At 35.9% G+C, this 15715-nt stretch overlaps 1 protein-coding gene across 8 annotated transcripts in view; it reads left to right on the forward strand.

Moving 5' to 3' along the window:
- Positions 1-15014, forward strand: part of LOC123764803 (Calmodulin-binding transcription activator) — a 671468-nt gene extending 656454 nt beyond the window's left edge. For 6 of the 8 annotated variants that reach the window (XM_045752968.2, XM_045752966.2, XM_045752967.2 and 3 more), the window contains 7 exons: positions 274-455; positions 838-983; positions 2123-2289; positions 2465-2539; positions 8828-8858; positions 9765-10040; positions 12575-12713. In XM_045752968.2, coding sequence (XP_045608924.2) covers positions 274-455; positions 838-983; positions 2123-2289; positions 2465-2539; positions 8828-8858; positions 9765-10037 — 874 coding nt within the window. In that variant the 3' untranslated portion in view covers positions 10038-10040; positions 12575-12713. Of the gene's footprint in view, positions 1-273; positions 456-837; positions 984-2122; positions 2290-2464; positions 2540-8827; positions 8859-9764; positions 10041-12574 lie in introns of all 8 variants that reach the window. The other 2 variants (XM_045752964.2, XM_069302639.1) reach the window with 2 other exon arrangements.
- The last annotated feature ends 701 nt before the right edge of the window (positions 15015-15715 follow it).

Here is a 15715-nt window from a genome sequence, read left to right on the forward strand (position 1 = left end):
GCAAACGTGATATTATTCTCTGTTGTGAGTGGCACAACAGAGATTGTACCTGCAACACAACATTCTCTGTTGTGTGCCCTGGACTCCCGGCGTGATGCACATGCCCTGGGCTCCAGGTCAAATCTGATATGCCTAGGCAGGCGTATTCATTTATCAAAGATAACAACTTTGCCTATCCTGATACCAGTGAATGTTACTGTATTTAAAATACTGTATATTATAAATATGAGGTAACTCTAATCATTGATGTAACCTTAAATTTGTTTTTATCAGGTACATTGATGTTGGAACCCCCAGTTCATCAATGAGTCCTGCATCCTCAAGCTGCCTACCATCACCTGCTTCTTTCACACTGGAGAGTCCCTCACCCCCACCCACCACAGCTGACTTCTCAGAGTTTTTCCATGCTTCCACTCGAGATTTTTCTAGAGATTTTTCTAATCTCACTCTTTCAGGTTAGACAACCATTCATATACCAGTCTAGTTTTTTGAACATCTTATGTGGGACTCTGTTGAAAAAGTCTTTTTTCAGGTCCAAATAATGTTTTCAACCCATCCATTTCTCTTCTGTAAAATCTCTGTGGCTCAATCATAGAAACTTAAGTAAATTTGTTACATAGGATCTTCCATATTGAAAACCATACTGTCTGATTGTTATATCATTTTTCTCCAGGTGATCTACCCATTTGGTTTTAATTATTTTTTTCCAGTATTTTGACTACTACACTTGTCAATGATGCAAGTTTATAATTAAGAGGGGTCTTCCCTGCTGCCATTTTTGTAGATTGTATCTACGTTAGCCTTTGTACATTTCATTAACATGCCAATTTATTTCAGACCGTGAGCAACGAGAATTATATGAGGCGGCCAAAACAATCCAAAAGGCATACAGGCTTTACAAAGGGCGCAAGAGATTACAAGAGCAAGATAAGGAGAGGCAGGCTGCTATTGTCATTCAGAATTATTATAGGCGCTACAAACAAGTAAATTAATTCATGGCATTTTTTCTGTGCATTATGAAGAATATTACAGTCTGTTGTTGATTAAATGTGTCCACTATGTTACCCTGATTGTTAGATAGCTTTTTCATGTTGAATAACTTACTGGTTTTGCTTTGTTTTTTTTTATCTGTCTGCCACCATCTCTAGTGACCTTGTCAAGGATGATTCATGCAGCTCGCTGTAAACTTTAAAATACCTTGGTGGATTAATTTTAAAATACAGAATTTATTGAAGATAAATATTCACATAAAATACAGTACATAGGGTGTTTGCAAATCTGGTACACTCATGTCAAGTTATATGTTGGAGGATATTGCTGAGCAGTTTTAATAAGTTTCTTGTTATAAAAATTTTTCCTCAGTCCTCAAAAATGTACATATCTGGGCTAAATCTTCTGCTGCAGCATTGTTTTTAAATACTCCACTCACCACAGTAATGCTGATAATATTAAGAGAAAATAGCAAGGTGAACAGAGCCATCAGGTGAAAGAAAACCTGCCCAACTGTCTTGCCCAGGGATTGAACCCAGGTCCCTTGGTTTGTGAGCCAATATGACAAAAAACTAGCGTTGAAGGTAATGAAACGCCATTTTCTGGGTGAGACCCGGAGGCTCCCTAAAGCTATCACTGAATAAGTGCCATACTACTAATAGTCATCAGTTGCAGAGTTCTATTGATCTACCTGGCCACCACAAGTCGGAACCTGGACCCCCTCTAGAGAGGTGAAGGGAGCGATGTCCTATGAACACTTTAAATGTAAAATTTGTCATCTTAGCCATCACCAGAGACGCACCCAGAAAGAATGTCAAATCAAAACAAACTGCAGCATGATTTAAAAATGAGGCCGAAGCATCAACATTGCTGAAAGAACTCCCCAAAAATTAAAACAAACAACCAAACTTTAGCAGAATTAGCCACCCGCTAGTTTTAATTATATATTTTTTAATATAGTATACAGTACTCTGTAAACAGTGCTCTTAATGAAGACTATATATAAATGTTTGTTGGTATTTTCAAGAAAAATTTTACATATCACTAGTTTAAACATCAGTAAAGAGATTGCTTTCGTTGTTAATATTTTAAATCGAACATGGGTTTTTAAGGTTTAATTTCCACATTTCAGTATGTATACTTCAGGCAAATGAGTCGAGCTGCAACATTAATTCAAAATCAGTTTAGATCTTACTGTGAACACAAACGCTTCAAAAAGAGCTTAGAAGGAGGAGCTCATTCAAATGTTAACTTCTCACTGAGGGGATCACGTGAAACTACCCCTATTCCAACGTTAAAGTAAGTCCTCTTTTATATTTTGCCCATGAATATTGTTGATAATTTTTACCCGTCAAATATCTGTTAATATACAAATATTATTATGCTAAATTTTTGTTTAAATAATAATACTATTATTATTTAAAAATTGCCCTTTTTATCATATACATTTAGTTGACGATACTATTATTTACAGGCGCACATACTCCCAACGGAGGCAGCATCAAGCTGCTCGCAAGATTCAACAATTCATGCGTCAGACCAAGCAAAAGTAAGCCATAGAGTCAGATGATCACTGACAAAATTCAAGTGCAAGTGTGTTGTTGTAACCTGCTTTGCTAATTTTAGAATTTACACTGCTGGTGCTTATGTTCATTCCATAGGTGTTTTTAATGTGAGGTTTAGGTGTTGTATAATTTGCTGATGTTAAATACAGTACTTGTTAACATGACTTGCGGAAGAATCGGTTCTTCAGACTTCTGCAGACAACAAGGTGCCAAGTGCAGTATCTTTAAAAATATTGGCAGGTATCTGTGATCTAGCATAATTTAGATGGTAGATTTTTTCAACCAAATCCTGCACAGATAAAATATAATTTGACACCTGTAAATTAATTTTTTTTAGTGTTATGGGAGTGTGATGGTTGTAAAGTCAAATTCGTAAATTGAGTGAAGCAATGATAGAAAGCCAGACACTAAGATTGCCACCATTAATTAAAGAAATGGTGTTGAGTGTGCAAGGCATCATCACTAAGGTGGTAATAATTCACACACATGGATGGTTGTGAAATTTGAAGTTCCATAAAGTATAAATAAGAAATAATGAGAAGATTATAGATACATGTAGTATAGTGGTAGTTCAAAGAATAAAGAGACAAAAAATATTATGTAGTGTGATGTGGTTGTTGAACATGGAAAACAAATTGAATAGAGCACATTATCATGGCCAATTTCTACAGGATGTAGGATCAGATGAGAATATAACCATTTATGCAAGATTCAAAATACTGTACAGGGTTGGCCACAGACAAAATGGCCAAACATGGTGAACAGAATATGGAAAGAAAACAGTGGCATAGTTAATGTATCTTGAAAAGTTTTATCAGCAAGGACATTGTTGATAATGTACAAAAAATTCTTCTGGGAAATGCCTCAAGTAACACCTGCTGATTAATGAGAAAATGCTCTTGCAATTCTGAAGAATTTTCTTTACTTCACATGTTACTAAATAGGCATGAGGGCCTTAAATGCTATTAATCCATGAAATTTTGGAAGTCCCAGATATTGAATAGATTTAGCATAAATTGAAACATCTCATTTAAGAACCATTACCCAAGACTTACATCAGCATTCATTTTCTTTCACTTTTCTATAATTAGTTTATGGTCATTACTATACTTTAAATAATTTCAAAGTTTAACCCTTCAACGTTTTTTTATATCTACGGTTGTCATTTGCTCAAAATGGCAATTTAAAGCAAAATGCTAATGACTAATGTAGTCGTTATTTTCAGTTTCATGTTGGCAAATTTTAACTTTTTGTTTTTTGTTTTTTGCTTTTATTGCATTTTTGAAAATACCATCGTAAAGTATAATTCTTTAGCTTAAAAAGATACCAATTGAACAGTTTACCATGCATAGTTACTTTGCAGTATGTGTTGGAAGTAAAAGCAATTTGTGTTTGGCCCAAGACAATGGTAATGCCCGAAATGGTAAGGGACAAAAACGTAAAGGGTTAAAATAATATTTGAGCAATAATTATTAAATCTTAATGTTGACCTATTTTAGTAAAATTAAAAAAAATAACTAATAACATAGGTTAAACATAGATAAATTTAATTTGAATTTGAAATTTGTAGACTAGAAAAAATATTATAGTTATTTGTATAAGCTAGATATTCATGAAGAAGAAGCATCTTTCAGTTAAATTTATAAGAATTTACTAAAACCTCCGTTTAAAATTATGATTAAATAATATACTGTAAGTAGAAATACAGTGGAACCTCGACTTACGAATGCCCTCACTTATGAATTTTCTGAGTCACGATTGGCTTGCGACCTTGTTGATACATGCATGGGTCAATGGAGGGAGTGGTTCCTGGTGGCACAGGCAACCCCATTTCAGTTTGCCAGACTGCCCGCTTAGTGACGATTGCGCTTGAATTCCTTTTAAAGACTTTCATTTTTTTTGTGCTCCTTTGTTTTTAATAAAAGTAATTATTATATATCACACCATGGGTCCCAAGAAAGTCAGTGTTAAGGTTCAACCTAAAAAACGCATGTGAGGGTGACCATAGAGGAAAAACGAGATCATTCGTAAACATGAAGATGGCGTGTGGGTTGTTGATCTAACTATGTAGTACAACAAATCTGTCAACGATATCCATCGTACTTGCTAAGAAAAAGGACATTATGAGTGCTAAAGTGGCAAAAGGTGTAACAATAATCACGAAACGTGGAACACAAACACTTGAGGATGTTGAAAAGTTATTATTAATTTGGATACACAACGAGGAGTTAGCGTGTGATAGTATTTCAGAGGCCATCAATTGTGAAAAAGCATGGCTATTGCATGGAGATCTTGTAGAGAAACCCTGGAACGAGTAATGCAGATATGAAAGAGTTTAAAGCGAGCAGGGGGATGGTTTGAGACATTTAGAAAAAGAAGTGGCATTCACAGTGTTGTGAGAGTCGAGTGTTGTGAGTTGGAGGAACACAGCAAAGAACTGACCACCGAAGAACTCCTAGCCCTTCACAAGGAGCAGCAACAAGAGACAGCCGAGGAAATTTCTTCAAGGGAGAAGGAGGCAGCACAATGTCCCTTCCTCAACAACTAAGAAGTGGTGTGCAGTCTGGGAAGAAATGCAAAGTTCTGTTGAAACGACAATCCAAATCAAGCTGCAGTAAGCCATTGCCTTAACCTTTTTAATGACACTGGTTATGCCTCAATACAGACTACATTTTCCTGGATTGCCAGAAAGCCTTTGTCACGGTTGAGAGGCGGGACCAAAGAGACAAAGCTCAACCCCTGTAAGCACAACTAGGTGAGTACTACAGACAAGTGTTCAGATGTAGGGAAAAACAAGTCTATGAAAAGGTTCTTAGTGAGAAACACAAGCAGTGAGCCACAACCAGGTCCTATTGGTATACAGGCAAAACGTAGGAAAGAGAGAGAGTACCCCAGAGAAGTCATCAGTGCCTGATGTTATAATGGAAGGGGACTTCCCTTCCAAACAGTAACACCCCCCTCCTCACCATCTCCCATATGCCAACAAGAGTCATCAATAAAGGCAAGATATAACTTGTACATACTATTGTACAAAATGTGTGTGTATTATGTATGAAATGTATTTTGAAGTTAATATTTTTGGGAGTGTGGAACGAATTAATTCAATTTACATTATTTTTTATGGGAAAATTCGTTCGAGGTACGAATTTTCGAATTATGACAGACATTTAATCTGCTCTGGGAACAGATTAAATTTGTAAATGGAGGTACCACTGTATTTTAAATTTCTTAAAAAAAAACATAAATGTGTGTAGAGGAAGGTGAACAAATCAAGCTTTAATCAGAATACAGTATTCTCATGACGAGACAAAAGGCTTGTACTTCAATTAGAATAATGGAGGTTGAGGTGGAAGAAAACGTGTAATAAGCTCAGTCCACTAAGATTCAGTATTAGTCAAGGAAAATAAAAAATTCCAGTTTAGCAGCAGGATGCTGCTTCTGGAAACTTTCCTTATTAAGATCATTCAATAGCTCGGTCGATAGAGTTTCGGCCTCACACGTGTGTGGTCCACGGTTCGAGTCTCCTAGAGCTCAGGTGAATGGAATTTAATGCTTTAATTATACTATAGTACAAATGATATATATATTATAGTTTGTGACCTATTTTCTGAGGGTGGCCAAATTCTGCCACTCTGGACACATTGACAGTTTTATCTTCTTTCGTGAAGTGATTTTTGCTGAATAAATTTTATACATTTTATTTTATTATTCATAATTTTGGAGAGTAGAAAAGAAGTTTACCAGTAAGAGTAACCTGAATGGAACAGGTAGAGGCATTGAGGAGCCATCGTAATATTGACAAAAGCTTGAAATGGTGTTGGAAAGTGACTGACTCTAGGAGTAGAGAAACTGCTAATAGAGCACAGTGATCATTTCATAAGCTGCCTCTCATTATCATGGTGGTTTATAAATTTTTCTCTTGATATCAAATTATTTGATAGTAGAAATGATCTCCGGCAGTAAGAGTAGCTTGTCTAGACCAGGAAGAAGTGTAATATTAAAAAAAAAAGTGTTATAATGCAAAAAAGCTTAGGGAGTTGATTTGAGATGATAAGGGAGTGAATATCAAGGCAGACATTGCTGGTGTTGCCATTTGGACACTTTCACATAATCAAATCTGGGAAGACAATTTTGGTGGAAAAGATTGAGACATAACTTATCAGTGGCTCTAACATTAATCACTCTGATGAAGCAGTACACGAGTACTGTTCAGAACGATACTGTTGTTACCTGCAAGACTGATGTGTCATTATTAAGGTAAGTAAACATTACAGGTATTTATAAATTTGTATCATAATATAAGCAAACAACTATCAATACTATATACAGTATTATTTGCGTGTTTAAATATGAGCGAAGATATGTTCTATCATTTTGCTATATGAAAATTAAAAAATATTTGATGATAAATAACCCCCCAATAATGACAAATACAATAATTAAAAAATCTGGATTATTCGCAAACTGGAACGGACCTGGAATGATACGATCTGGATTTTGGAGGTGCCACTATATATGAAAAGCTTCTTTTTGAACAATACACTTGGTTGGCTGCTGGGCTTTCCCTCTGTCCCTTCTTCCATGTACAATGGATTTCTTTTGGGAGTTGGGCTAGGATGGGAGGAGGCTCAAGTCAGGGTATCTTTGTTGTGGTGACGAGGATAACTGACCAGGTGGAACAACTGTTAGTTACCAAGAGCACTGCTTGGAGGTCTCTGTGATACTACGTAGTGCTTGGAAGAGCATCGAGATCATCCCAGGCTGGCCTGAGTATTCTCCATTGTCTTCCTTGCACCACTTTTATACTCCAGCAGATAAAGTTTTAAAAGATTCCTGGTGTACTGGTGCAAAATATAAACCCTATACTAACTAGAATACGATCCTGTCCATTGGACTAGTAGGTTTTTGTGGATACACATAACATTGTACACAAGACGGTTTGCCACTGGATTTTAAAATCTTCCTAACCATAACCAAGCTGACCTGACCTAACCTAACCCAATTGAGCAAAATACAGCCTGAGCTAAGACATCTTAAAAGTGATATGTGCAGTTTTGACAATCAGAAAACGAGCTTTGTCTAACTGTTTTATATACAGTTTTGCATCTTGTAGCTACCAAGTGTTCTGCTAGGAATGGAGCTTTTCATATATTGTATAATGAATGCTGAAATTAATGAAAATTGGTGTATATTTTTATATGTAAATCACAAGGAAAAATATATCGGTTAAATTTTTTTTTTAATTTCTTGTATATCAGCAAAAAATCTGGATCAGGATTATTCTGTTGCATCCTGTCTTCCATTAGACTGGGTTCCATCAAGTGGAAATCCACAACACAGTAAAGTACTTTATATAAATGCGTATTTGTTAGGGACAAAATTAACTTGGACATGCTCAACCCATCCTCACACTATATTTGTGCATAATGAGCACAAAGATATTTAAATCTGATTAAATGAGGGCCAATTAGCATTAGTAATTGTGTGCAATTCTTAACCAAAGTTAAGTATAAGGTATAAGGTTAAGTATAAGAACCCTATGAACTGTAGGGTTCTCAAGTAGATCTGCCTAGGGGATGATAGAGAGGAATAGGGTCTTTAAGACATTCCATGACCTGTGTGACCTAGTGATGCCAGTCCTGACCCATTTGATGTAGTCATAGCTCAGTGATAGCATGCTGGACTGGGACATCACCACACCCAAGTTCAAATCATGCAAGTACTCTAAGATTGTGAACTGCACACATTTTATATATGTGTACGTATATGTATGTATATGTATATATAATTTTTTTTACTCATTTTTCATCTTGGGGAAACTTGGCATTCAGCTTAATGCTTAAAGAATCTTCCTTAATGTACTGTATAAGGAGGAAATACCACTATTACATGTATGGATTCTGTATACTGTACAGTATTGTATTAATCAAATTATTTGAATGCTACAATGAGTTATTTTGCCATTATTTGCATAGTACAAGACTTCTGTTTTGCTTTCCTAAGTTCTATATACTGCTGGATCCACAGAGTTCAGCAGTGTGTTAGATATGGGTCCTGTTGCAGATAGTTATAACAAATATGAGGGGGATATTTTAAAAGAATTTTATATTGTAGTTTTGATTAGATTATACTCGAGCAAAATTAGGAAGCTTAGGCCAGAAAATGCATGACTTGTAGTACAGTAATTGCTGTTGTCCCGTGGTTGTTGTACTGGTGTAGTGCAACAATCGCTGTCCAATCTATATTTACTTGTTCTCGTCTCTTTCTCGTAGCAGCATATGGGAGTTACTAACGGATAAAACGGTGAGTTAGTCTGAATCAGGCTTAAAGTGACAGGAAGTATTGTTTCAAGTTTTCTGTGTTTGCTGTTTTGATGTTGTGTTGTGTTGTGTTCTTTAGACACCACTCCTAGTCAATTATTTAAACTGGTTTTACCCTGTACTTTGTTTTACCAATATAATTTTTAGCCCCGATTTACTTTGTGACGATAGTAGTACCGTATTAGTTGTAGTTTAGTAAAATAAAATGGTTTAAAGGACCAATTACATGATTGTTTTAAACTGGTAAATTATCGGTAATAATGCATCGTCTCTGGCAATAATTTCCAAAATAAAAACACACAGTACAATGATATCAATAATACGCAATAAAAACCTCAATACTGTAGGAGTGGTGGTCCGAGTTGTGGGGCATGTAGTGTCCGTAAAAGTTAACTGCTGTCCCCCCCTTTTTTATTTATGATTTAGATTTTTCTAAAAATATTTTTCTTAGTTTCAAAATCAGTTTTTCACTTTAAATTCTATATTTTTATGTAACTATTTTACATGTATATATATATATATAATATTAGTGCTGTTTGTCCTTTTCTCAATTGTGGTATAAAGTTGCATAAATTTCAATCTTTAATGTAATATCTGGACACAATTATGTGTCAGACATTATACCTAGAAGTAATAGCACCTATTTCATATGTTGCACTGCAAGATTCATTTGCCTGTTTTTAATGCAAAGTATACTGACTAGGTGCTAATGATTTAATTGATGTAGCCTTGTGTACCTTCTTGCAATTAGCTTAGAACCTGTTAAAATCAGCTATTGATGTTAAGTGTATTGTTAAAAAAAAAAGTAGCTTCCTTTCCAAAAAAAAGTGAGGATGGTATTATTGTGTAGTTAGAGTTCTTGTACATTATCTGTTTCTTGGCACTCCAGATTACAGAGAGAGCGAGCGCAAGCAGCAGAAAGAGAGAAAATGGGCCAGGGGTGTCAGGCGGCGGGCCAGGGGTGTCAGGCGTTGGCCCGGGGGTGTCAGGGACCAGCAATGGGAGCAGCAGCAGCAGCAGCAGCAGCAGTGGGGGGAGGTGCAGTCCAGCAACCCCTCCCTCCCCTTCTCCATCAGCTCCCTCCAGCACGGGCGGGCCACTCATTGGAGCACTCCCACCGAGAAACAGACCCTTTACTCTCGAGCACAGCCCATGCACCTGACCAGTAAGTAAAAGAGAAATGCTGCATACAAAACTCGTTTTTTTCATATACTGTATTAATATAAATTATGTACTATACTTTTAGATTACCAGTAGTCAACATTACTGTAGGTTTGATGAGGAAATTAATCATTAGATAGGTTTGCTAAAGAAGACTTGGGACTTGCTATAAAAGATCTGAGATTTATGTAGATGTTATCTTTAAGCACACGAGATCTGACATATAAAGTACTAAATAGAAAATGGACAAAATGCAAGGGTTTCTACATTGGTTCCATTACAAGTTGTAGGTTGTGATTCATGCTTTTGTGCCTTCTCTAAAACAACCATCTCATTTTGCTATTAACCCCTTAATTGCTGCGTCAATTCAATGCCTTGTCTGTCATGCGCAAGAAAAAATTGTTCAGAAAAATAATTTTTGTAATATTGTTAATTACCATTCATTAAGCATGAATATCCAAGTAGAAAGTATCTGCGTACCACTGTTTTGATGTGGTAGGCTGGAGAAGTTGAATGGTTTTGATAGCCAAGTCACGCGGTGGGCAGCTGTGGTTGCTGGGCAGTAAATGACAAAACAGGTGGCAATAATTCTGCCCATTTATTTTAATTGTCTTGCACTTTAATTTTTCACTCACATGTTGTGCTAGTGTATGCACATTGATATTTATAATGCAAGAGTTGTCATATAAACATATTTAAAATATATATGTATATATATATATATATATATATATATATATATATATATATATATATATATATATATATATATATATATATATATATATATATTTATATTTATATTTATATTTATATTTTTGCACATAACTATATGTCCATTTCATAATATCTTGCATCACTAATTATATGCATCTTTGTCTTGTAAAAACACTTCACACACTTTATAATAAACTATATACATGAACATCAATCAGTTTGTTTAATTAGAATTTCAGGAGTGTGTGATATTCTGTTCAACAGTCAATCATGCAGAGCACAGCACTTCAATCTTTGCACTTTGTTTTTATGATCGAATCACAGATTCTACAGGAAAGAGTTGGTTGGGTTGACTATCTGGACCTAAACAGGCTTTTGACAGTCCCATACAAGAGCTTGTTTTGGAAACTGGAACATGCTGGAGGGGTGACAGGGAGACTGCTGACATTGATGAAAAATTTTCTGACAAAGATGACAGCAGTAATCAGAGCCAATGTATCTGACTGGAGGAGTGTTACTAGCAGAACAAAAGAGGCTAGGTCCAAGTCAAGGAAGCAAGGCCCAAGTCCCACAGGAGATGCTAAAAAATACCCACATGAACCTCAGAAGTTAAATATCAGAAAGACGGAAACCTCTAGAAAGATATTGTACATCTTTAGGACCATGAAGTATTTGGAAAAAGACCTTTGTAGGGGCTGCGGACAAATCACACTCATACACAGAAGATACAAAAAAAATCACTCATGAAGCAAAATTCCATCTCTAGGAGGCACTAAAATCCAAGTAGGGTAAAAAGGCTCCCAAGGATCACCCCCATCAGGCTACCCCACATCCCCAGGAGTCTGCCAACATAGCCCTGGCATCCTCCCAAGAAGGAATGAAGAAAACAGTTGGGAAGGCAAAAACTTAGATTACACGGTTGGACCAGGTGGTTCAGCTGCCTCCATTGTTGAAAAGGATGGGGCAATCTCTAAATAAGGCCGAGCTACACCCTGAGCTAAAGCCCACCCTAACTCAGGGTGGAGGGAGGAATACAAGCAGGGTAAACCACGCATGCAGGGGACAAAAGACGAGGCGTGGTGGACCAGGTAAGCTCAAAGGATGGCTGGCACTTGGCTTAGAAGCACGGGGACTTACCACTTTTGATGGTGACCCAGAAGAAGTATTACAGCAGTGTACATAGCACTGCATCAGCAACACAACTGACCTTGGAGCTCCGAACCACCTGGTGGTGGTTATCGGTACTAACAGTTCGAAACAGTTTCAAATGCTTCGATCATTGTTTTTTTAATTGTTTGAAGAGTTTTGCCAGTTTCGAAGTTTTGTTTTCTGAGAACTTTGCAGTTGTCTGTAATGTTTCGCTGACTTGTAGGATACTATCCCGGTGGAGAAATAGAATATCATTCGCTCTCTGCCCCTGTGAAGGGGGCCTAGTTCTGGCTCAAGTAGGCCAAATAAAACTCGCATAACTAATGTAACCTAGTAGCTAAAAGTAATCTCTCCTAAATTGCTTCATATCCACTGTGGGGACTCCAAGAAAAAATTATGCTGAAACCTTCTTTTTAAATAGCTATAGTGTGTCTATATATTTAGTTTAAAGTGGGCATGTCTTTGCACTATGTATTTTATTCAAAATTTATATAGTATTTTACTGTATATCATAAAATAGAACAAAACTAATTTGTTTATAAAAGTGTACACTCAGCACTTTGAAGTGCCCTCATTTGTAAATATTTTATTGATCATAATTTTGTATATATGCCAATTGAAGTACTGTAGTTACTTTCCATTATGTAAACTAAAACTAAAATCATCTTTTAGAATTGACCATCAGGACTGTCATTGAAGCTATCGGATGGGAAATCTGCCAAGTATCCACAGATAAAGGCAAGCATAGTCTCAAGCGCCGATGCTCAAGCATTTCCTGTGGACAGGACCTGACGAGACTGATGAATGTTCAAAGTGGTGCATCAATACAGTGGACAGAGCTGCCCAGGGCTCTCTGATACGTGAACGTCCACCTGGCAATTTGTAACTGCATGGATTGTGGATATTAGTGATGCAGGAATAAGGGACAGTAAACTCTGCCACTGTGTGTGCTCCAGCTCTAGTGACCTTAACAAGTCAAAACATTTAATTTGCATATTGTGATTTGCCTTTCTGATAGCAAAGCTACAGTAATTTTAGTGCATGTATAAGGATTTTATTATGTGAATGGTTATTGAGAATACGTATTATGCTGCAAATAAACAGTCTAAATTCTGTATCAGCATTCATAATGTGCTGATTCTGAGCTACCATCACTGCCTGTTATGATTTTTGCTTAAAAAAGGTTTAGCTGAACAAATGTTATTGCTTACATCCCCCCCCCAAAGATTAAAATAAGATGTATTAAGACATAATATGAATGCCTAAGTTTATTGTCTCGTGACAAATGATTTGTATTATTGATTTACGAATGACTACCTCATTTTAAGAGTATTCATGTTACAGAGGCTTACGAGATGTAGCCATTTTAATACAGGTGCCGATTTGATTGTTTATGTACTCTGTTTAAAAAATATCCAATGATACCTATTGGTAGAAAAGTTCCTTTGTTAAACTATTTATAGGCTAGAGCTGGATTGAGGGAGAATTTAAAGTGTGATATTTAAGTTAAGAGTAATAGTTCTGAAGAGTAACCATTGGAAATTTTATAACTAAAAGTTCTATTTACATTTGAATATGTAAATGATGAATGAGAAAGAACTTCTAGAACTGCATGAACCACTTTAAAAAGCTGATGGCTTTCTGTGGATAGCAGCATATATCTGTTGGGGAAGTGCTTTTTGAAAGACTAGTCTTTTTTTTTTTTTTTTAATCTTCACTGTTTTCAAGCATTGTACAAATTATTCCATGCATCACTGTAGCCAAAATAGTGCATAGAACTGGAAGGCTTATATGGCAATAATACTGCATAATGTTATTGGAGATAAGTTCTTCCATAATATTCCTTTGGCCTTAATATTTGTTTGAGAACGTGTATTTAACAAAGTATTTATAAATAATTACATTGTCAGAAGCAAACTATTTTTAAAATTGATATACTTGATATTCAGTGTCATCAGAATAGATGGAAGGTTTTTCCCTTATATTTTGACATATGAATTTCTTATATACTTAGAGAAAGATAGCTTGAGCTAATGTGCTTTCAGTGAGCAATTGATACAGTTGAGACAGGTAAAGATCAAACATGCACATACAGTACATACGTATATACACCTACACACATATATATACACACATACAGGTAATTACACTGGTATTCACACATACACGTGCACATTACCTGAAATTGTCAGCCACTGTGGAATGTCAGCGAGTCTAACTTGAATTACTGTTGGCTGGTGCTGCGTGGAAAGAGATGACACTGTTGATGCCACGGTACAAAACAGTCCAGGATGTTTGAGGGATGTAGTCCCCCCTTCCCCCCCTCCCTCCCGAAGAGCACCAAGATGGAGCTCTAGTGTGGTACTTGCGCGGTGTTTAGTGGTTCACAACTGAGGCAGGTCCTCCCAGTACTACAGTGTCCTGGTTTGTTGTAGATGGTTGTTTACCAAGACACCTCATCTAGTCCCCTTCATAGCTATCAAATAGTCACCTGCCCACCATTTTTTACTAGATGAATATTAGTTAGGCATCGTGCTTTTTAATGAAAATAGAGAAGGGAAGTATTTTTCATTCTGCAGTGCTTGATCTAATCTTCCCTTACTAAATATCTATTTTTCTTGCTCGAGAACAAAGTTATACAATAAGGACCAAGTACATTGCTGGATGTCTGAGCAGACTTGGGTCCATTTTCTCTTTATTCATAATAGCTGTTATATAGAGACATACCAGCTTTTAGGATACAGGTCTCTAGGCTCAAAGTATATGCTTATTTTTCTTTAATCGATTTACTCTTTGAGTCTAGAGACTACCTCATCTTCTTGATTACTCTATACTATATTATATAGAGTATTTAATCCCGAGTGTTTTGCATGAACTTTGATCTGACCCTGTGATCAGCTATTTATTTTCCCATTCTTGTTCCTCTCTGGACAGTCAGAAGCTTGGCAGAGTGGCTTGTAAAATAAAATAAAAAAAATCACAATGATCAGCAATATTTTTTTTGTATTGTGAATCATAAAGTTCACTGCCAATACTGTACTTTATTTTAACAGTTTGATTCTAGAGGTATTATTACACTGAAGTATAGTCAACTGCAAATGTTACCTTTTTTTTTTTTTAAATATGGAAAGTTTATGAAGTTGTCATACCAGCATTTCATTTATTTGGGGTAAATGAAGTTTGGATAGTACTTAAAAAAAAATGTACTAGTTATTTGTAAGAAAATTCCAACCAATTGCAAAGATATAATACAAATAACCTAAGAAAATATCCTAAGCAGTAATGAGGAGCTCATTTGCTACATTTGACCTTAATGTACAGATTCATGTAAATAACTACGTACCAGTGCACTTTAAGAGAAGCATTTTGCAATCAAACTCGATGGTTTTTTCAAGAATGTTAGACTTTTCTTAACATAGGAACTATATTATGTTAATCTAGCGATTTTGTTTAGTATCTCATTAGAGAGAGGAAGCCTGTTAAGTTTCAGTTTTTCCGTAGGCCAATAACTAACTTTTCCCAAGATTCTACTCACAACAGCTGGTTAATGCCTATGGGTGATAATTTACTGTTAAATGAACAAATGGACATGTAAGGAAATATGCCCAAACGTCTCGCTCCATCCGAGAATCTAACCCAGGACCATTCATTTGTGTGCTGCCTACTACAGGTAATTTAGTAATAACATTTTCTTGTAGTTAAGCACATGGCAGTATTTGTGGTCATGTATACAAAAAATTTAATGAGATTTTGGTTACCAAATATACAAGAACTCAAAATATATCTTTACAAACAAATTCTGAATTACTGTAT

Source organism: Procambarus clarkii, chromosome 48, assembly GCF_040958095.1.
Source record: "Procambarus clarkii isolate CNS0578487 chromosome 48, FALCON_Pclarkii_2.0, whole genome shotgun sequence".
Classification (NCBI taxonomy): domain Eukaryota; kingdom Metazoa; phylum Arthropoda; class Malacostraca; order Decapoda; family Cambaridae; genus Procambarus; species Procambarus clarkii.